We start from the raw sequence: 23,029 nt of genomic DNA on the forward strand, positions 1-23,029 counted from the left end.
GAAGATTTTTTTTTTTTTTTCAAACCAGAATTGACATAACAACATAACACGAAAAAGTCTGTATATTTTGAGGTGAGTGAAACCTTAGTGGTATTTTTATGTATGTGCTAGGGCTAGCCTAATTAGCTGGTGTCCTACATCGGCCCAAACAAGTAACTTACTCGGCTCGTTAGCCTAGCCGGTAACTAGCTAATTAGCCTAGCCTAGCCCCCAAGCACAATGCTAATGAAAGCGTTTAATTTTCATAAACGCCCCTTTTAAATGCTGACTTCATGTGAGTTTCACCTATTGTACAGAAACCTGTTGGTTTGTGTCTATGTATGTAAAACACTGTCCCCTGCTGACAGACTGACGTTTTAGTACATGGAGCAATTTAGCTAGCATGGCTAAGGTAGCAATCTGTAAAGTAAGTTAACTTAGTAGTTTGATGCAGATGTAATGATGCCTTGTGTTTACCTTACATGTAAATACAACTTAAAGTACGCCAGCCTGCTAAAAAAGAAAAATCATAATAACTTTATCATATGCCACCAATCTATTCTTATTTTGACAGCTGCCATTGTAGTCAACCATATAACGTTAATGGAGGAGAAAATGACATAAATGTAGTTAATATTAAAAATAATGGTGATTGTCATCCTAAATGTCAGTCTGGCTGATAATAATAAAGACTTGCATTTGCATCACCTGTTGCCATCTAAATGTAGTGCTTCTCGTTGTAGCTCCTTGTTTACAAATATGTAGCTTAGCTTCACCATCAGTCAATGGGTGTCATCATGACAGAGCACTGTTATGTTGGCTGTCTCAGCAGAGTTGTCACTGAGTGGTTCAGTAAACCCTTGAGTGATTTGTGTTCAATGACAGAGCAAACATCACTTGTGTGGAGAGAACAAGGCTGTCGTGATTTTACACTTTTCATGTGAGAGGATCTGCTTCTGGTCTCCGGAAATATGAAAACAAAAAATTTGTCATTGAGTCAATTCAAGAAATTGTCTCAGTACCAGCCCCTGCTGTTTGCTGAACATGCTTTGTTCAATTTCTTTGAAAGCATAAATAGGCGCTGAATCATTGAAGGCACGAGACGACAGAAATATTATTTCAATTGTGCTCCCTACCCAAAAGCAAGATGAGGTTTGCAGCACTCCGTTTTAGTTGCATGAGTCTAAATGAGATTTGTAGCCATTATTTCATTAAGGAAATTAATTAACTGAATGTTAATGATTTCATAATGTGATAAGTATTTTCTATTTTCTGATAAACTTTGAATGATTATCTGATCAATTAAGTAATTGTCAAGTTGCAGCCCTACCTTACTCATGTGCTTGAATAACACTACAATGCCCCATGGAAGGTACTTTGAAACACTCAGTTGTAATGGTAGATGACGGATTTTCCCCAGATGCATTTGTTAACATGAGGGTGAGCTTCAGGAGATCTTAAAGGAATAGTCAACATTTTGGTAAACTGGCCCATTGCCATAATCCCTATAGTTTTAGGAGTAGATTCGTTACCTTTAATTGTCGGTGCAAGTTATTTTTAGAATGGCGGAGCAGAGCCGCGAGCTGCTCAGAGCTACGCTACGGAGGCTCATGGGATTTCTTGGTTTCCCTCATCAAACTCATCAAACACACAATCCAACAACTCCAAAACGCTCTGGTGGACAAGTTGTGACCTGCACATCTGAATGTTACGAGACAGAGTTGTTTTCAAGGTAAATTCATGCAAAACCACTGATGCACGTTCCCGTCGGGGGCAGTTTTTCGGCAAGCAGTCTCTGCGTTTGCCTTGAAAACAACTCTGTCTCGTAACGTTACATTATTATCTCATAGCGTGGTGAATGTGCAGGTCACAACTTGTCCACCAGAGCGTTTTGTATTTGATGAGTTTGATGAGGGAAACCAAGAAATCCCATGAGCCTCCGTAGCGTAGCTCTGAGCAGCTCACGGCTCTGCTCCACCGTTCTAAAAATAGCTTGCATCGACAAGCCAATTTGCCAAAATGTTGAACTATCCCCTTAAGGGACATTTTACATTGTTCTCTTATGTCTATAGAAAATTGCCAGATGAGTTGATAGTCAAAATAATCATTAGTAATAGCCCTGCTCTTTACGGACTCCAGCAATTAATGATAGAAACTTTTGAGTCGCAGTTGGTGAAGTTTCAAAAGACTTTGTTGATGAATTGTGAGATTTTGCTGATAGCAAACTGCTCTTTGAGCTTGTGCTGATCTGTGGACAGACTTTATAGTAAACACCTGCACCGGTAGCTGTGAGCCAAACCTTTGATTGAACACTTTAATGCTGTTTTTCTGTGCTGCCTCCAACTTTACACACTCCAGACAGACACTCCATCACCCTCTTATCACGAGCAACTGTCACAGGCGGCTCTCGCGTACAGAGACTAGTCAACACCGGACTGTAAAGCTCAGGAGGACTGCTGGCATCTCACATCTGAGCCTTTTAGTGTGTTTGTTATTTTGTGCTATATTCAGCACTAAATACAAAATGTGCATTCTGTACACAGGCCTATTATCTTGGTTTTAGAGAGAGAGCCAAGTGGTGGTGATCTATATTAGCTGAGGCTATTATGAAGCACTGGGTTTTCCCAGGCAGTCAGTGAGACGTGTTGCTAGGAAACATACCTAGAGATCGGGGGTGGAGAACCGGTGTGATGAGGAAGCAGAGTTCCCAGCTACTTTCAGCCTCACATGGAAATAACTAAAAAGTGCCTATGCCATGCTGTCCAAACAGCAGAATATCGAGTTAATTATGGTTAATTAAATCTTCATTGTTTGCTCTTTTGATGTCATCTCCATATTTTGAGCTCCCTCAGAAACATTTCTCATGCAAGGATAAGACAGATGGATATTCCTCACTGATTCCTGCTAATGTGATGATGTGATTTCATGACTAAGACTGAGGACTACAGACTGTTTTGATTACAATGTTCACTCTTAAATGGCAAAATATGACTAATCATCATGCACACAGATGCTTACATTTGACATTATAGTACACAGGAAATATGTTGACCTTTTATTAAAGCAGAATATGTTTATTATTATCATTGTAATATTATATCTAATTGTAAAGTATGAGCATGATTATTGCTGGAGAACTGTAAAGCCTGTACAGGGAAAGATTCTGTGTATTCAGACAGTCAACTTGCAGACTGTGGGACATTTTTCATCACTTTCAGTCCAAATTCTGAAGCCTCCAAATTTATTAAATTCTCTGTGATTAAAATCAATACACTGATCAGATTCTGGATTTTGATACATTTTGCCTCCCAGAAAGCTGCACAGTGCTGTTGATGGATGGATGGCTGGTCTGGTGAGGAACGCTGAAGTCATCATGTCTAAAGCAATGCTGCCCTCATCTGGATGCTGCTGATAGCGCACGTCTCCTCCTGCCACATCACACTGGCCAGATGAGTAACCACCACCATGGTGACATAAACCTTCGGCTTGTGTATATATAATTTTAAGGTCATATTAATAGTCTTGACACCAGTGGCCGCTCTCCTACATCAACTCGCGTCCACGGCGCTTTTGCACCAGTGAAATCAAGCTGCGGTTATTTATTGTCGGAATTTTAGAGTTGAAATATCTCTGCTTACAAAATCTAATTTCACGACTCGCCTGTATGCCAAGTTTCTGTATTTAAAGACCACTCTGGAAAACAGCGGTTACAGTATATTTAACCTCTCCGCCCGCCAGCACAGTGTGATTTTGGCTCAAACAGGCCAGTAACTTCTGATCTCTCAGAGGATGTAATCAGGAGCTGAGGTGTAAATCTGTCCGGCCGAGGAGAGAATTAAGCTAATGCATCGAGCAGCAGCGGCGAGGCACAAGACATGGCTCGCTGTATTTCTCTCTTGGTCAGCAGGCTTCCTCTCCTGCCTCAGCTCTGGGAGACAGACACATTGCCAAACAGTAATTGGTCAGAGGGGACTACACAGAGAGGAACATGTAATTACTAACAAACAGTGTTTCCCTTTTGAGCCTTGCACCTGCACAAATAACATGAAATATTTACAGTATGTGGCAACATTTATTTGGGTTTTGAATTGAGGTCTGCTGACCCAAATATAAACCTCACACAAATAATGCCCCCCTCCACAAATATGTTGTTTTTTTCTTTAGCTTTTGACTTCACAATGCAGAATGCATGCATGTGCTCAGTTTGACTCTTTTGACTCTTTTTGTGTGTCAGCTGAAGGGGAAAGTTTCTTCTTTCTTGTTGTTTATTTATAGGTAGCCTATAGTCTATCCTTTTAAAATGAGTTCCTTATGCGTGGGTCTTGCATCATACAGCAGTTAAACTTGGATTTGAACTGCTGCATAGTATTTTCCAAACATCGATATAAGATGTCAAAATGACACAATATGAGATTTATAATGTGTAAGAAGAAAAAGCAAGAAGGTGACTCTTCCAAAAATACCCATTGTTCAGCCCTCAGAACTCCTGAAGTAGGTTAGGAATAAATGTAAAGCTCAGCCAGAGATCCTATTATAAATGTTTCTCGTCGTGAATATGTCTTTGTCATCGTTGAAGAATAAAGACCACTGAGTGTGGAGATGAAGGATGCTCTGAGGGCCAGACAGCGGCGGTGCCTGCCAAGTCTCAGATCACATCGCTTCACTTTAAGTGCCTTTAATCTCCTGAGCTGCCAAAGAATTAACCTTGTGCGAAGCGTTGAGCAAGACCAGCTTTCATTTCCATGTCACTCTGCATCCACGCTCTACATTAATTAGCAACTCAAGCTGTGTTGTCTGTTTGGTTTTTGTTTTCTCCACTAGAGGGAGACTGTGAGAAGGACAAGCCCCTGGCTACACAAAGGGACCATTTTATTTACACAGTCAAAATTAATGACTTTATCCAGGCCTCTCATGATTTTATTGGCTTTAAATGCATCTAATAGTCTGGTAATTACTTCAAAGCAATAAACACTCAGCAGTCGTGTAACTCATAAGACCACACGGCGAAAGCCAAGGCTGTTTGCAGAAAACAAGCCTTATTAACCCTGAGGGTCTGTTGATTCCAGCGGGTGTTTGAGTCTAATCCCAGCAGTAAAAAGTGCTGATGCACGCTGAATGCAGCAGGGAAGGTATAGATGATTCCCCAATCACCTGCAGCAGTGTGTTTTTTTTCCCCCTCCCTCCGCTCTCAGTCTGAAGGGGCCTGCGGTGGCTGTGGCCTGCCTCTGTGACCTCGCCATGATTGACTTGATCTCCCAAAGAAAAGCTCCCATGACCTCAAAAAGCTTGAGGAAACAGGGGATGAAGACAGACATGTCAGAGTAACAATAGATACCCCCCTCTCCTACCCCTCCCACCCACACACACACATACAGACACAGTATGTTTGAATTATTGCCTCATAATGACATGAAGGCTTGAGGTTGTCACGTCGAACCCCCTTTGACATTTTTAAAGTTAATCTGAGAGAATAAACAGATCAGAAGAAATGTGATTGATGCCTGCTCCTCCACCTGATTTGTGATGGTTATTTTTAATAAAACCCAATGCAACCTGAGTTAGAGGGTTGTGGCTGATATTAAAATATTGATTTTTGCAAATATAAAATATTTCAAAATGTAAAAGCAACCCAAGCTTCCTCCGTGAATATCCAAGTGTGAGGCAGAGGAGGGTCTTTGTGGCTGTGCTGTTTGCTCGGACTGTGTCAGACTCAGATGTCCAGTCAGCAGTCAGCAGTAATTAGCTGTACTGTGTGTTAGACACCTAACAGGTTGTGTTGTTTTCATCTGGGGGGTTAAATGCCACTCCCCTCCCATGGAGCCCACTGCCCGCCGCCGCTGTACAGCCTGTGGTCGGGACAACACCTTGGAGCCAAACAATTACATCAAGGTCGTGGAGAGGAGGAATGTGCTGCCGATTAGTGCAGGAGTGCAGCAGCAACCTGCGGAGCCGAGCCGCACTCCTCCTCTCCGGGATGACAGCGGAGCAGAGCGCGGAGGCGACTTGAGTCCTCTCATTCAAAGCGCACTGGCTTGTAAACACACAGCAGAGCGAGTCTCCGGCCTGTTAACGTCTCGCCCTTATAACAGCAGCATATTTCAAAGTGATTTATCCCGAGCAGTAGTTCTCAGCCGCACTGTAATAACTTCCAGACGTGTTATTATAACATCATATTGCAGGAGAGAAAATGTCAAAGGTTTGCAAAGGAAACAAGAGTCTGTGCAGATTATTATTATTCAGTGTTTTATTGTGCTTTTATGTCTTTACCAGTTAAAGTAGCAAAAGATTTAAACAAACTTCACACAAGTCGTCCAAAGTATCGATGGGTTAATTAACGTGTTTCACGTTTTACTCTCAGCCGAAACTCTGCTGCCAGAGGCCGGATGCAGCTCCAGCTCCAGCCCTGCTGCTTGGCAAGGTCCCTCTGGCCTGGTGGATAAAATAAAATTAAAATAGTGCAGGTCTATTGAAGCAGAATATTTTTATGTGTTAAACTCCCTTAGTAGCCTTTTAGGGCCTCTATATTGTAAATTTAACACTGGAGTGAATTCCAGTCTAAAGTTGAGAGACGCGGGTATAACACTCACTGTGATTTATTTTCCATCTTTTTTTTTCTTGTCTTGTAACATTCAGGCTTCTGGGTCGGTCTAATTTCAATGTAGCAATTAAAATCACGACTTACTTAAATAATTAAAAAGTTAAAGTAGGAGAAAATCCACAGGTCCTGAATGTTTGTTGACAGAGTTAATAAAGGTTAATGAAACAATGACATGATTAGCCCACAGCCTTTTATTTTTGCAGGGCACATACAGTGTGCAGGCCTGTTTTCGTCGGCAGCCTGCTGGGGGGTAATTTTTCCACGAGTCACTTGTTGACACTAAACTCGCGGCACTTGTGAAGTGTTTATTGCAAACGAATATCTTTTAAGACAAGGTGGCTCCTTACAAACACACCGGGTCCTCGCTGTTTGGGTTTGATACTGACGCGCTGATAGCTCAGCAAGTTCAGGCACGATCACAATCAGTGCTGAGCGGCACGTGAATCATTAGTGATGGTTTTATATTAATCTGTCAACCCTAATTTATTGGTCATCTGAGTGCTGATAAAAGGCAGATGTTTCAGACATAATGGTGACAGATGGTTAAGCTTGCATGGAGAAAAAAAAAAGATTTGTTCATGCTTGTAAATACTTGTAACCGCTCAAAGTTAGACCTTGTAGTTTCGATCCCTGCGTTTTACAAAGATTAAGCAAAAGATGAATATCATAGAAATACCAAGAAAGATACCGAAATATATTTGGAAACAACACGCCACCAAGACCAATATTCAAAAGTGGCATCCAAAAGTTAATCAAATAAAAAAAATAAAAAAAACATGCTCCACTTATAAATATTGCCCCTTTTCGCTCGTGAATATAAAATCTTTACCCTGGTAATAATAAACACCGGTGCGTAATTACGCACGGGTATAATGACATAGATTTAAACCAATGTGTCTCTGTGGGAAACTTTCTGATAAGTAACGTAGAGCTCAGCATTGCAGATAGGATCAGTATCGATGCTCATTGATCGGGAGGTTGGGCCAATCCGAATGGGCTGTTGCCGGACAGAAAAGAGAGGTGTGACCCTCCCCAAAACTTTTCTTCAATGGGCTACCTGCGGAGGCTCCGGGGCGCCGCGCATAAATACTCCTCCCTCCGAGGATGAGCTCAGTCCTGAGGGAGACGCTCACAGACGAAATTAGATTTGGGGAATCTCGTTAGGGCGGATTATGAACGCTTTTGGACACCAACCATCCAACCAGCAGACCAGCCCTATTCAGCACCACAGCGCTCAGGAGCTCCTGGACATGGCCGTGTACTGCGACAACTACGGTGTGTACCAGCAGAACCTCCACCACCATCACCCTCAGAGGCCGCCCACACACCCCTCCAGCTACGGCCTCGGAGAGTACACCACCCCGTCCGCGAACCCGTACTTGTGGCTGAACGGACCCGGGATCAACTCCTCTCCCTACCTCCCCGGGAACAACGGCACGTCCTACATTCAGTCTGGATACGGCTCGAACCAGAGGCAGTTCTTGCCGCCGCCCACCGGGTTTGGCGGAGCAGACCTGGGCTGGCTGTCCATATCCAGCCAGCAGGAACTCTTCAAGATGGTCAGACCACCTTACTCGTACTCGGCGCTGATAGCGATGGCCATCCAGAACGCCCAAGACAAAAAGTTGACTCTGAGTCAGATCTATCAGTATGTGGCCGACAACTTTCCTTTCTACAAGAAGAGCAAAGCTGGATGGCAGAATTCAATCCGCCACAATTTATCACTCAACGACTGTTTCAAAAAAGTGGCACGCGACGAGGATGACCCCGGTGAGTCTTTGGATTATTTTTGCCAAAATTGTGTTAAGATGTTGCTTTGTTGACTCTGCTACTATCGCGATAAAACTTTTAAATGAAATCTGAAATCTCGTCAGTGCAGGTGATAATTTGTTTACAACTACTTCAAACGGGAGTTTAGATTTCAGAATGAAAAAAAATACATCTAAAAAGATTTAAAATTAAAAAAAAAAACCGTTGCTGTCACTCATATATCTAACTCTTCGCTTTCTCTCTCGTCCAGGTAAAGGAAACTACTGGACGCTGGATCCCAACTGTGAGAAGATGTTCGACAACGGCAACTTCAGGCGGAAGAGAAAAAGGAGAGCTGACCTGAGCGGGGCTGACAGCTCCCCTCTCCCCGTCAAGTCCGAGGACGGCCCACACAAGCTCTCCGACACCGCCAGCCTGTTGAGCTCCTCGCCGCCCAGCCTGCACGGATCCCCGGCCTCCACGGAGCCCAAGTCGTCGCCGTCTCCCTCCGCGGAGCACAGCCCGTGTTTCAGCAGCTTCGTGTCCAGCGTCAACTCGCTGCTGGCGGGCAGCGGCGGCGGCAGTGGCGGCGGCGGCGGCAGCGAGGGGTCCCGGGGCGCGGAGCGGGACTACGGCTCCGGACACCTCGGGGGATTGTCTCAGACCAGAGAGGGCATGTCTGGACTGGGCTCCTACTCGCCCACGTTAATCTCTCCTCTGAACTCTGACAACAACAGAATCAACTATTACTCATCAGTACAGAGCCTCTCCAATCATTTTAGTGTTAATAACCTCATATACAGCCGGGAAGGAACAGAAGTGTAGACTGTGTGGCTGTGTCAGAGCTGGGCTGCTTCCTGAAAAAAGATTAATTTATCACTAATTGTTAGCCTTTACGTTTCTTATGTAGCCTGCTGTTATCACTTATTACTCATCTACTGGTTTGGTAGGCTTCATTGTAAAACCATCACTGGGATTCAACAGGTGTTTCTCACAATAAACTCTCTAAACTGGTTAAAACACTTGCCAGTGTATTAGAAAAGCAATATAAACCGCCACACATCCACTGGTTTGTTCGTACTTGTGCAACAAACATTTTATTTTTGTAGAAACTCACACATTTTCCCTTGGAGGCGTATAGGCTGTGCTTAAACTGATGGACTGAATTATTCTTCATACCTGTCCTAGCTGCTCAGTTGGGCCAACTCTGTCTTAAAACGAAGAAGACGACGAATGTGTACAGAAATTATTTTCATAAGAGAAACGTGACTTGTATTTTAGACTGAATTGTGTTTTGTGTTTTATTTAAACTCATGTTGATGTTTGAATAAAAGTCATTTATTTTAACTCCAATCTTTCAGACTTATGTGTCATTTTCAAATTGAAGTGTTATGTTTTGAATGCTACAAATCAGGGAGCTATCCCTTTAGACTTTAAATCATAACTTAAAAACTTTATTCATCACCCACTTGGCTCTTGGTATGTCAGGTCTTTTCTTAATTTTTGCAGTTTTATATGATATTCCCATTGAGACTTACTCAAACACTCAGTAGTTTCCTCAGCTGCATTCTGCTGTGTGATACTTTTAAAACCACTTGAACAGGGCATTGTTTCCAGCTGTACACTTTTGGATTGAGAAAACACAAAGGGCTCTTCTAAACCCCCCTTTTCTCTCTAGATTTTCAAGTTAAATCAGCCGTCTAAAATATTTTGGAGACCCCACTGTTTTCGGTCTCTCTTCACAGCCCCTGTCAGGCCAGTTAAAAAAAAAAAGGGCCTTACACATTTTCTGATTAAGTTCTCAAACGTTTTGGTATCGCAAGAAAGTGGGAAACAAACCCAAAAGAAATGCCTTAGAACCTGTCAGGAAATCTGAAGTCAAGTGGCTGTAAGCAGTAAAGTGTGTAAGACAGAGACATTTTCCGCTTGTCACTTCCAATAGCCCCATTTCAACAAGCAATCAGACCTTTAACTTATTTCCACGAGGTTCAGGAGTTCAGCTTTTTGTCTGGGGCTGGATTTGGACTCAGATTGCGCCCTGTTTGATGTTAACCTGTTTGCAGAATATTCCACCTGTCTCCATCTATTCCCAAAGTCTTGTCACGCAAAACGCTGGCTGTTCCGTGTGTGTCAGTGTGAATCCCGCTAATGGGATTTGTTTTTTCTCTTTTTTTTTTCTTCCCTGTATTGGGAAAGACTGTGGAAGAGCATCTGCGGAACAATTGTTGAGAGAGTTCAGCGGCATGTAGTGTGCCTCTGTTGTGGTTTGCGACCCATGGGACACAACAGAGAGCATGCTATTGGGGAGAAAATTTTAATGTTCAAGTGATTTAACGCCCGGCTCCTGTCTTATTTTCAAATAATAAGGATACGCACGGAATCAAAGCCTGTAAATAGAAGGAAACACCTCTTAATTGGTTGATAATTGAATTCACTCAGGCGCTCTATGGTCTGGAATAAAAGAAAAATTAATTGACAAGACATTCGTGCCCCTTGTTGGAACACAATGGAAGCTGGCAATTCAAGAGATCCCCTCCTGGGCTCAAATGAAAATATTGCGATCTGAAGATCTGGGAACAAATTATCTCCCTCAGGCCACATTTCGCTCTATTATCTGTGGAGCAGGGCCACGGATCAGACAAAGAGGATTTTTGTCATACAGGAGCAGGTTCTCACAGTAACAAGTTTTCTGTTGAAATCCTCATCACGTCCAGTGAATAGAGGAGAAAGCACATTCAGTGGCCTTTTATGTCTTATTACTGTCATTTCTATACAACCTCAGTCCGTAACTTTGTCATTCAGTGTGGAATTGTCAGGACACATTAGTTCAGTATTTTATAAAGAAAAAGAAAAAAAAGAACTTACATCATGCAGTTGTTGAAGGAACTTGGTTAATTTACTGTGTAGTATAAGTTGTATTTTTTTTCCACTCCATTACATTTATTTATAGCTTTACTCACTTGTTACTTTGCAGGATCTGATATATAATTAACTTGATTAACTTATAGATTATGATTTATTATAATAAACTTCTGCTGTATACTAAAATTCACCTTTACTAGCTGCAACACATTAATGCATTAATAATTGTAATGTATCAATTATGTTATTGTGAAATGGCCCACCTTGGATGATTTTTTTTCCACAAATATTTTTTTATTTTAATGTCTAGATAGATTTACGACTTGTTTATATCTTTTTCACTGTGGTTATTGATGCTTCATAGAAATCCTTTGTTTGCAACTTGTAACTGAAGCCTGCATGCAAGCAAACACATCCAGTACATCTCACTGCTTCCAAGTTTCCCCTCCATGTTCTCAGAAATGTAACGCTCCAGTGCCTGCTGTGCCTGAAGGGCACATTTACCTAGTCCACATGAATATCAGTCAGGCCACCATGTCTCTGCGCTACCTGCTTGAGGGCCCCTGCCTTGAGGGCTAAAGGCCCGAGCCCAGCAGAATACCTCAGTATAAGGGTGGCCCCGGTCCCCATACATACCTAGTGGGCTAAACCCATAATGATGGGTTTCAGTCTCAAAGGGTCATCCCTCCAAAGGCGAGGTTGGCTCATAATTGAAGGAGCCGGTGTTTCAGAACTGGATTATTTTAATCCTCTTTCTCTTTATGGGAGAAGATACCAACAAGTCATCCAGTGCCAACTATGGAGAGCAGCAGGGATGGGTACTTCCTTCATCCGAAGTGAATTATAACAAGAGAACAAACCTGACTGCTCTGAGAGAATAAACAACTGCACAAAGACAGATGTTGCTCTTTTTAGATTTAGGTTTACTTTGCATTGAAGACAGCACAGATAGAGCAACCAGAAAGGTATGAAGAAGTTGCAGTCAGCAGTTTGAGACCTGGAGGCTTGTCGATGTAAGTCAGTGACTGACATGAGCTGGAGTGATGTATCACTGCTGGATGGAGTTTATTGCGTTGCACTCGGCAAAGTGAGAAACTGAACTCCCATTAGCTGTTAAGCAAGACCTCTACTGATAAATAAGCAACTGCAATAAGACTTACAATCGTCCCTCACCTCCCACTACCCTGCTTTCAGAATGAGCAGCGGAGGCATTTGCTGTGTCATGCCTTGTAGACTTATTCCTGATGACCTAGAGATGTATAAGTGACTGTATGGCAATATGTTGGTTTGCACAGAATTCAGGATTTCAAACAAAAAGATATGTCCAGAGCCTAATAATTCTCCACAGCCCATATAACACTACCTTACAGACAAATCTGAGGGGTAATATCAAAAGGGAGACTGTGTGTCTGACCCCAGTGAAGAACATGATAGCTTGGCCATAGGGGGGCTGATTACAGTCTGGGTCTACCCTGAAATTTCACATCTGTTTGTAGCAGTCAGCGGGCATTATAGGGATAATTTCTTATATTACAGCTCAATCTCTTGAGGAAGTTAAATATTTAAGAGAACAATATGATGACAGCTTCTGGGGAAGCCACGATGAGGACATGAGGAGGGGGGTGGCACCTCCCTTCGCTGCACTTTAAAAGGATGGTGTGTGCAAACGATAGCTGAGGCGAATGTCTATCAATTGGCATGACCTGATTCGGTTTCATCATTCCCCCTCCGAGGCCCATAAAAAGCCTAACGTATGGGCCGGTAACGGCATGGGATCCTCGATCCGGATGAGCAGCCATATGGATGATTTTATACAGAATGAGAGGCGGCTCAGTGCAAACTGCCTGGCTGTTGAGAGCGAGTGAAAAATGTGCAGACACATGTCATACTCTGCACTTTGTTTTTCTTCATTCTTTATCTCATGTCTGTTTTATTGAGGCAAAAACTCAAGTGTGGGAAAATGATGTCTGCTATGCTAACTTCTGAATGGTAAAACAAGACCATTGGATACTCAAGTGTGCCACTATGCAATTTGTTTTTTTTGTTGTTGTTGTATACATCATTTTCTTTAGCTTGATTATCTCTGAAAACAGATTGGCTTGGAGACTTAAAAAAATGACTGGTGAGCACAGGAAGCGCAGCCACTTCAGAGGCCATGGGGCTTGCCAGCAGAGGAACCTGTGGAAAGAGTCAAAGAGATACAAGGATTAACGGACTAGAACGAGTCCCAGTAAATCCACAGCCAGGGCCTGTCTTCACATCGCTCTGTCTGGAAAACCTATCCCCAAAACAATGTAACTTATCCCCCGCTCACTCTATTGCTGGAATATATTTTGACAAAGTCTTTGTTCTCACATTAGGGAACTGTAGGCAGATCATCCGTTATCCGTGACCTTTGTCATAACAAACCATGGCAGTGGTTTTTACTCACTGCTGAGAAGCCGGGAAAGAAAGTTCACATCAGCCAGGCTGATGTTTCTAACAAGTTATGGGTCATTCTGACTCACTTGAAGCCAAGGCTGTGTGAAACAAAAACAAAGCAGATATTTAAAGAAAAAACTCAGTTATGAAAACCTTTTACCAGATTTTATTATCACTATGGATTTTTTCTTTCTAATAATATTCTTTGATAAAGTCAATACAGTGGAAGCCTTACTCATAAAAACCTCGGTAAATCTGCGGCCATTCATCACCTATGAAATTCCAAACCATGACCTTATGAGAACAATATCCAGGGTTCATGGAACATCAATTTCTATGTGCAGTGCAGCAGAACAAATATCTGAGTAACGGCCAATAAGTAATCATTTTAGCTCGGTTCAGGGACCACTTTAACTCTTTCACATGATAATAGTGCATTTGACCTAATGGTGCATGCTTAAAACTCACTATTGGTGATGACTGCAGTGTGTGAATAAGTTTGAGAGTGAGACATTTAAATAAAATGAAAAATCCTCGTGAATTTTAAAATAAAAGCAACTAAACACATCATTATTGGGGATGAAAAGCATGCCTTGTTTTGCTGAAGGCTTGCCGTGATACCACCCGGCTAGCAACACCTGCGTGCTGTCATTACCTGCTCTTCACAGACAGGAAGCGGTGACAGATGACAGAGGAAGTTGCTACCCAGAGGGAATCCATTTTACCCGCCGCAGCCTGGACTTTTTAGTGGCGAGACGGGAAGTAGAGAGATCATTCAGTACTCGGGGTATCCTTAAAATAGCTACCTCTGCACGGCTTGTCAGTCGTTGCCAGCACTTCTGAAGGAAGCTATCTCTCAGTGTGAGCATTACATCACATGAGGTTCCTGTTGTCAAAGACGCAGTCCACCTGGACCTGGACTCTTGACACAGATCCTGATGCACGCTTGTTTTGCAGCACAGAGGTTGTAGTTGCAAATTGGCCTTTATGTGTTGTTTATGTTATTTCACCTGCTCCCATGATACATTATGCAGCTTCAGTCCTACGTGATGGTGCATCTGCCCCCAGGAATTCATTGACTGCCCCCCTCCCCTCTTACCAAAACAACACTCCCCGGCCCCTAATGAGACCCCCTACCTCTTGCCTCTATTATGAGGGATGCATACCAATATAGAGACAGGAGAGGGGAGACAGACTGAGGCTCAGAGACCTCTAGAGTCCTCCCTGGCCTAAACCATCAAACGCACCCCTCACCGAGAGTCAAATAATGGGCCTGATCAACATTTACCCAAGTTTTCCCCCATGTAAGCCGCAGATGATCTATGGCTGAAGGCTCTAAATGATAGCCTTTCAAAAGGGACAGGCATGCCCCCCTCCCAAACACTCCTTTTGTGTTCGCCACTAATCCCAGTCTGCACTTCAAGGCCCTGGCTCACCTCTGAGGCAGCGGCTATCATCTTGAAGAGGAGGGAAAGAATGGTAGCACTTTTAAACTGCTTTAATCAAGAAGATGTAATACTATGATAAGCTGATCACCCCCTTAAGCATGTAATTATACCTCAATCAGTTATTAATATTATTACCATACATGGCTGTTATGCTTTTATTGCAGGGAATAGTTAATCTGCTGCAATTTTCGTCATGGTATAAAAATACAGGCTAGGCATTGTTATACTTTATTGAATATCTTTTTTTTAGATGAATCTCTTTGTGGGACTCTGGGGCTGTTTTAGAAATAGAGACACGACCACATACATGGAAATCAGTCCAGCTTGTGCAGCAGCAGCAGCAGCAGCAGTCCAGGAAATAGAAAGGAGATGCTTATTTGCCAGACAAGTGTTCAAACAAACATCAGCGCGCAGCAAGTGCTTTGTGTTGACTCTGGTATTGGAGTCTATCAACCCCAAACAGCTTGTGTGTCAACCATAAACACAAGACATGCACCCTGTCTGGGGAAACAGGCTTCCAGGCTCAGTGCTGCTGCTGCTGCTGCTGCTGCTGCTGCTGCTGCTGCTGCTGCTGCTGCTGCTGCTGCTGCTGCTGCTGCTGCTGCTGCTGCTGCTGCTGCTGCTGTGGGGGCTCTCTGCTCCCAGCTCAGTCCGCTCTGCTGCTGGAACCTTGCGCCGTGTTTTCGTGATGAAAACAAGCAACCGCTGTGTCGCTCTAACTCATTTAACGCAGCCCGTTCCCCTTCGTCATGTGATGGCATTCCAGCCCTGTGATATAATCCAGGATGCGCACACACACGTGCACCCATGCATGTTTTCATGTGCGTGTGTGTGTGTGTGTGTGCATCCATTCCACCCTGATGCTGACAGCACCGCTCATCCACAGAAGTGTGTTGACATGCCCCCACTTGGCAAAGAGGCCTTTTTTTTTATTCACCGTGAGGGAAAATACGTTTTTACAAGTCTCAGATATTCTGAGACACACAAAGGCATCATTTAAACCGAGAAGGCAGGACTGTATTTAGAAATGGAGATGGTGCTCTGATTACTGTGTATCACTGGTTCACTGTATAAAACAAGCTGCATGCTTTGTTAACTGGATGGAGTCAAGACTCATAGTGTCTATCTTATTAAGGATGTGACCTATTAAAAGCTCTTGCGTGGGAGAGACAGGGCTTCACCAGTGATGAAATCCTGATGTCAGTTTAGTAAAATAATATATGAAAATCCAATATGGAGTCTGGTTGTATATTACAGTGTCCCTTTCAGGCTGTGTCTGTGAAGATCCTTGTTTTTTTTAACCCCTACTGTTCTCAGCGTGGAGCAGCTTTTTAAACCCTTGTCACTACAACAAGACAAGACAGTGGCGAACTGCTTCTGAATAAAGGCCTGAGGAGGACAAGTCATGTTTTCTTTAAGTTTTTTTAACAACATTTTATTAAGTTTTTACATATAAAAACATACAAATAACAATGACCAAAGCCAATAGCAAATCATGTATAAGTGTACTAAACAACAAAACAAAAGAAAAGTTATTGTTACATTGTCATCCTCCAAAAATTCCAAAAAAGGTTTCCATACTTTAACAAATAGTTTTATCTTCCCTCTAACAATATAAGTCTTTACATGTTTTCTTTAAGTTTTTCTTTCGCTCCATATTCATCTACTCCATGAGCTTTAATGGGCCGTTAAATGAATTGTGGGGAGACACACTTTTCTATTTACCTTAAACTGCCAGGGAACAACTCACTGACAGGGGCATCAAGACTGATGGGACTCCGTCTTAATTGGGGGGGTCAGGCCTCGACCAGATAGCTTTGTGCTACTGTCAGTGCCCCTCCCGATATAAGTTGCATAATTATCCCTTTCATTACACTGAGCTTTCAGGCTACCTGATAGAATTCAAAGGGAGGTGTCGCTATCTCTTATCATTATGCTAATGGGGCTTGTGACCAGCAGTTAAATCACAATAGAGAGAGAGGGGTGTAGGAGGGAGGGAGGGGGGGTCTGCAGCTATCAAGCTAGTCTGCCAGTCTAGCGGACGACCCCAGTCAGGGACTTGTCTGTCTGCAGGGTGATGGGCCGTGACATGTCCACAGGCCCACGGGGGATTGAGACCAGCAGAGGAGAGCCGCCTTGGGACAAGTCCTGGAGGGCAAACCCCCCTGACCTTCATCTGCATAGTGGTCAGTGGGCAGCTCAGAAGCCCCCTTTAAGGGACATTTCAATATGATTAGACATTAATGACCTTCACAAATGAGCAGACAGACCTCAGGACTGTCTGTGAATCTGTGGTTGCATCATGTAAATCTCTCCCTCGTTGTCTCGTACCTGTCCCTCGGAGACGGCAGGTTTCACACTCAGCGTCCAACGGTGTCAAATCTGGACCCAGGGTACTGTAGAGGGAGTTTGATGAAGAGGGGAGGAGTGACAAATGGTTAATTTCCATTCTGTTAAATAAGCCAGGCACACTGCCCTCTGCGTACATGTCAACACTGAGAGCTTGTATGGGTCAAACACTAATGACTGAGTTTACAGCTTGTTGCTCTTGTCTCAATGAATGAACAGAAGAGATACTTTATGTTACATCATCCACTATGAGTTTATTTACTTACAAAAAGATCCTAATCGCTAGTGTCTCTATATCAAACATTCAGAAAGTATCAGCCCCTCAGTTTTTATTATTCAAAAAAGGGTTGAGCCTACAGAGTGGTATACGAAATGATGACACATGTTGAGCCTTGCAGGGGTTGGACAGCTTCCACAATTAGATCAAACCATCTTTCCAATAAATATAATGAGGATGAATCAGAGAGTTGTGCTGTTTTTAATGGTGTGTAATGGTACGAGCGCTGACAGAGTAATAGCCCCGTCTCTATTGACTTTTCTCATTACACAGTGGCAGAGGCCTTGTTCAACCACTATATTTAACCGCCGCTTGGGCAATCATCTCAGGCCCATATTACTGGACAGCCTTTAATGAAGAGCACAATCATCAGGCATTTAGGTTTAATGAAAAGAGCCACCTGCTATAGCGCACAATCAGACCTCAGAGACAAGCCACCGTTTGAAAACCATCCTCAGATGAATCATGCTACTCATGGACGTAATGGTTGCAATAACCAAATGTGCTTTTAACTGCAGACGCGTGAAAGTGCCATGTGTGTGTGTGTCCCAGATTTAAGCTGTGATGATAAATCAGTTTGGTTGTTTACAGAGTTTGGAATAAATCAATCAAATATTCACAGACAAGAAACAGAAAGTGGTGATATGGTGTTTGATGTAAGAGGTTTCAGAGATAATGGTGTCAGTGTGCTGGTGCTCCGGCTCTTGGCGTAAAGGGACCGATCAAGTGTTGTTTCTGATTAAAAGCCAAGCTCATGCCAGAGCCGGGGAAGCTGTCAAGCGTTTGTTCAGTACAAAAGAAAGCCTGCTCTCCCAGACAATGCATCCTTATATGTGTCATATGATCTGGACTCTGACAAAGTCTAGATCATATAACCCAACATTTCTCAACAAAGCCCAATCTACTCAGTGATTCTGAGGTGAAAGGCTGTGTAATGAGGAAATAAATTCCTCATCTAAGTGGATGAGAGGACTCTCGGGGGATAAATGGAAGTGTTGGCACTGGCTTCACAAAATGTTCATTAGCTGATGTTTTACACCGGCCAATCTGCTTCTCAGGTGAAGATGAAAACTGTCCTTTTTTTGTCTTTCAGGTTCTCCGTGTCTCACTTTTCCTCAGCAACAGTTGGAGGGAAGCACACCTGCAGGTCAGGTCTCAATCTTATTTACAGTCAACAGCGATGATCCATCCTACATGTGGGATGGATTTTAAATAGTGATCACCTGTCTGCCCGATGGTCACCTTTGCTGTACTCTACTAGATGTTCAAAATAGTTTTTCTACCAAGTCCTAGAGCTTTTTACTTCTTGATACTGAAGAGAGATTTAGATTGTGTGACCAAAAACAACGAGAACTGTTGCCGGCTTCATGAAAACAGTGAGTTCCCTCGTATTATCAATGTCATCGAGGATTGTTTTGGAATATGTGTAGCCAAGTAGGGCAACACTGACAGTCAGTGGGACAATGAGATACAAGTCTCTCAAGTTCAGACTTTGACTCTAGCCCACAAAAAATATTACATGATGTATTTTTATGAACTATAAATGGTCCTTTCAAATATATGAGAAATTAATCATAAAATGTAGGAAATTAGATTTAAAAATATCCCATCCAATCTAATATAAGTTGTCTGTTTTGTCAGTTTATTGTCAAACAAGATAATGGAAATAAGTAAAACATTGGAAAATATCTACATTTTTAGTTGACTAAGCATTACACAATCAAGATTTCAGATCTTTTTTCTGCCAATGGACCAATCAATTTATGTTAATCAGGTTAATGTTTCAGCTCTAAACATAATGATGAAAGCAGACTCAAGAGTTTATTTGATGTCTCAGCCTTCATCAGCTTTGCTTCCTCTGTGTTATTTAACAGAGTCCACATACTGTAGATGAAGAGGAGAATAAACCCAGTGTGAGTCTAATTTTTTTACAGCTTTTTAACTGCCCCACTTTAAGTGACAGACTCACTAACCTTTATATTTAAAGCTGCTTTATATGGGTGTTTGTTTTGAAGCTGTTGGTCCACCGCTCTCTCAGACATGGTCTTGTTTTCCTCTCTGTCCTGGTTGCGGACTTGACTCAGGCTTTTGTCATACATGATGTCCAGCTCTTTGAGGCCGTGCCAGCTCCTGAACTCTCTGAGCTGATTATTTTGACATCTTATGGCAAGGAGAACTCTCCCCTCAGCGGGCCGTGCTTAAGCACACCGAAGAAGCATTCCTTTGTTAAGTGTTTGTGTCATACTTAAAGGATTAGAAAGCATTTGAAAAGCACAAGGAATAATGTTTGGAATCACCTACTGAATAGTTCCTCCACTCAGGTCAATGAAACACACATTTATTTAAGGGCTAGAATTAGCAACTTTGCCAGCGAGCGAGCGGTGAGCGAGCAGACCCAGTGAGCAGGTTTGGGCTCAGTTCCAGGAGCTGGCAGGGGTTCGCTGTATGAGACTATGGAGTATGGAGTATGTGTTACCCATATGATATTTTACCCATTTGACAGAATGTACATTTATGTTCCCATATTTCAAAGTTTCTGTCAGGGTCATTTTAAATCCCCTCACCTGTATCTTACATTTAAATCTTCACATGTAGGCATGTCTGAGTCTGAAGTGGGAAAGGCATGCTGGGATAAATCACCGCAGACATTTCTACCTCGATGGTTCCCATACATCTCCGATTTTATTGTGTCTCAGGATCCTCTGACTTGATATGGTTCTGGTGAGCGAGGTTTTTGGTTTCTGGTTGGAGGGAGGAGGGAGGCCTCTGCTGGGCAGGTTGTGGCACTGATTGCTACATTACAAATAAATATGATAATTAATGTAGAGTCAACTAGTTGAATCCTGCATATTTCTACACCGAGGCTTTTTGTTTCTCTTTTACTTCTTTCACTCTTTAGTCACCAATGGCCCTATAGATACTTCAATAGGAGAATAAAACTATGTCATGTGCTGAATTTCAAAGATCAGTTCATCCAAATAACAAAACTGCACATTTTGTCACTTAATCCCAGAGATGTCTTTCTTTAAAGAAAGATAAAGTTTTATTGAGGTTTATTAAGTTACGTATATGTCTTTGAGATTTCTGCTTCAACAAATAGCTAGGTTATAATGTAATTCATGTTTTTGTTGCTTGAAGCAATAAAAAGTTGGATTTGAACCAGGTTTCAGTGGCAAAACTCCCAACTAAAGTAGTAAGAAGTTATTTTTCTGCACATTTTTATTTATTTATATGGGATATAATATTAAACATTTGCAGGTCACAGTTAACTGTTATCTTGTACTTTCTAGATATAAGAAAAAAAGCAAAATGGTGTAAAAGCAAATGTCCTTTGAATCTTTTTTAGAGTTATATTTTCAATTTCTCAGAGGTGGAAATCTCAGCGCCTGAGTAAATAAAACCAGAATTATCTGTGTGGAGAAATAAGTGACTTGTTTGAAGTAACTTTTATAAATAGATAGTTTGAAACGATTCCAAGTGAGCGAACTCAAAGTGTCAGTCATGTTCTCCAGTTTCAGCTCTCTGAATGACTGAGGGGAGATGGACATCACTTAGGGATCCCCAGGGGAAGAAATTCCTCCAAGACTTAGTGTTTTTCTCGCTGTTCCTCACAAACGAATTCCCAAGCCGTTTCCATTAGGAGAATTGCGACGGGCTTTTCAGTGAGCTGCACAAAATGTATAAAAAGCCAAAGGGCAGGGTTTTGTCTGACAAACCTCTGAAGGTGTAATCCATAGTGTTAAAAACAGAGCGGCTGACCTTTGGTTCGAGCTATTTGATGTCTATCTTCTTCACTGTGAACTATGAATTTATCCCTGGTGGAGCTTTGAGTCTGATTTTCTCACATCGGCGATGTCGGGGCTGCATCCAGGTTTGTTGTAAATCACCGGAGGAAGAATGAGTGACACGTCTCAAATGTTTACATGCGGCCCCTATTCTTCTGCTCAGGATCTGAGAGGCAGGTTGGCAGCGCAGCAATTTCCCCCCCTATGCCTTCACAGAGGTTGTGTTACTGCGTCCATACATCACCCTGACATGGGTGCACTCATTGAAACGGGCCCGGCTAGACCGCGTCTCGGGATGATGACATATTTGCCATTCCACTCAGTGAGGTGTGCAAGCATCTTATCGACTGTCACAGATGAAGTTGCTCAAACTATAACGAGTCCGCTGCCCTAATTCACGCAAAGGATACACGCAGGGTTTCCCCATCTTGCTGGCTTATAGTAGTGCCCGATAGATGATCTAATTAGAGGAAGACCCCACGATTCGGCTCCGACATCGATACCCCCCTGACCCGGCCTGGGAGCCCCCTTTGGCGCAGCTTCCCCTGCTCCTCCTGGGGGTAATGGAGGGAGGAAGAATGTGGAGGGAGGAAGTGAGTTTCCTCCAGGCAGATTGCTGGATGGAGAGGGCTGAGAGACGGACAGATGACAATGGCAGGGAGGCCGAGGCCTGAGTGTCGCCTCAGGGAGACCTACACCCCGCACTCCACTACATGTTGGCTCCAGCCACTATACGCTAAGTGCACCGAGCGGAGGCCTTCACAGCGGATTTGGCAAGGTGATCCCTTCACCCACCCCCCATCCATCTCCTGCCAGCCGCTCCCCTTCTCCCTCCTTGCCTCCACCTCACCCCTCACTCCTCTTCCTCTCCGCGTTGACACCCAACCAGGAGGTGATGAGTTGACACAGAGGGTGAAGACAAGTCTGGGAGTTTTATCTCCACCATTACCGCTTTCATATCTTTTTTTAGTGCTGATTTAATGATGTGTGCAGTTTATTTTAGACGACGCCAACACGACAGGAAGTCAACTTTTTTACAATGTTTGTTTCTTGAATGCATGTGTATTCATGCTTACCCATCTTATACAGAATTGTTGAGGCTGATAGTGATATTTGTTTGGTTTTCTTAGATAATCACGACCTAGATACACACAAAGTGACATTTTGTCATCGAGAACTGTCTTCAGTCTTTTTCACAGACAAACTATGTAATGCTGATGCTTATACACATATTTACATGTATTTGTAAAAAATAAAAATTAAAAAAAAGCTACTATGGCTGCTTGTTCTAGCTCTAGTAGTGAGTCAACAGTATGTGATTGGATATTTGTGTAGATGTATTTATAGCTTAATATATATACAAACCAGGTTGACTAATCCTGCTCTGTTATAACAAGCACTATATAGAATTCTATTTTTGAAAATAAGACTTCACATTACTTTTAACAAGAATGCACTGATAGATGCTACAGCTTCACCAAAAGCAATTCAAACAGGGCAAAAGCTAAAAGACGTCACATAAATTGTAAATGACACCCCACTTTATCCAAATACATCTTAA

At 42.7% G+C, this 23,029-nt stretch overlaps 1 protein-coding gene across 1 annotated transcript; it reads left to right on the top strand.

The window, feature by feature from the left end:
- The first annotated feature begins 7,654 nt into the window (after positions 1 to 7,654).
- Positions 7,655 to 9,679, top strand: foxi1 (forkhead box i1). Its single transcript, XM_085761680.1, has 2 exons — positions 7,655 to 8,347; positions 8,598 to 9,679. The coding sequence occupies exons 1-2, from the start codon at positions 7,750 to 7,752 to the stop codon at positions 9,149 to 9,151; spliced, it is 1,152 nt and encodes a 383-aa protein (XP_085617806.1). The 5' UTR covers positions 7,655 to 7,749; the 3' UTR covers positions 9,152 to 9,679.
- Positions 9,680 to 23,029: the final 13,350 nt, after the last annotated feature.

The sequence above is a fragment of the Trachurus japonicus genome, chromosome 19, assembly GCF_045865225.1.
Source record: "Trachurus japonicus isolate A0001 chromosome 19, Traja_1.0".
NCBI lineage: Eukaryota > Metazoa > Chordata > Actinopteri > Carangiformes > Carangidae > Trachurus > Trachurus japonicus.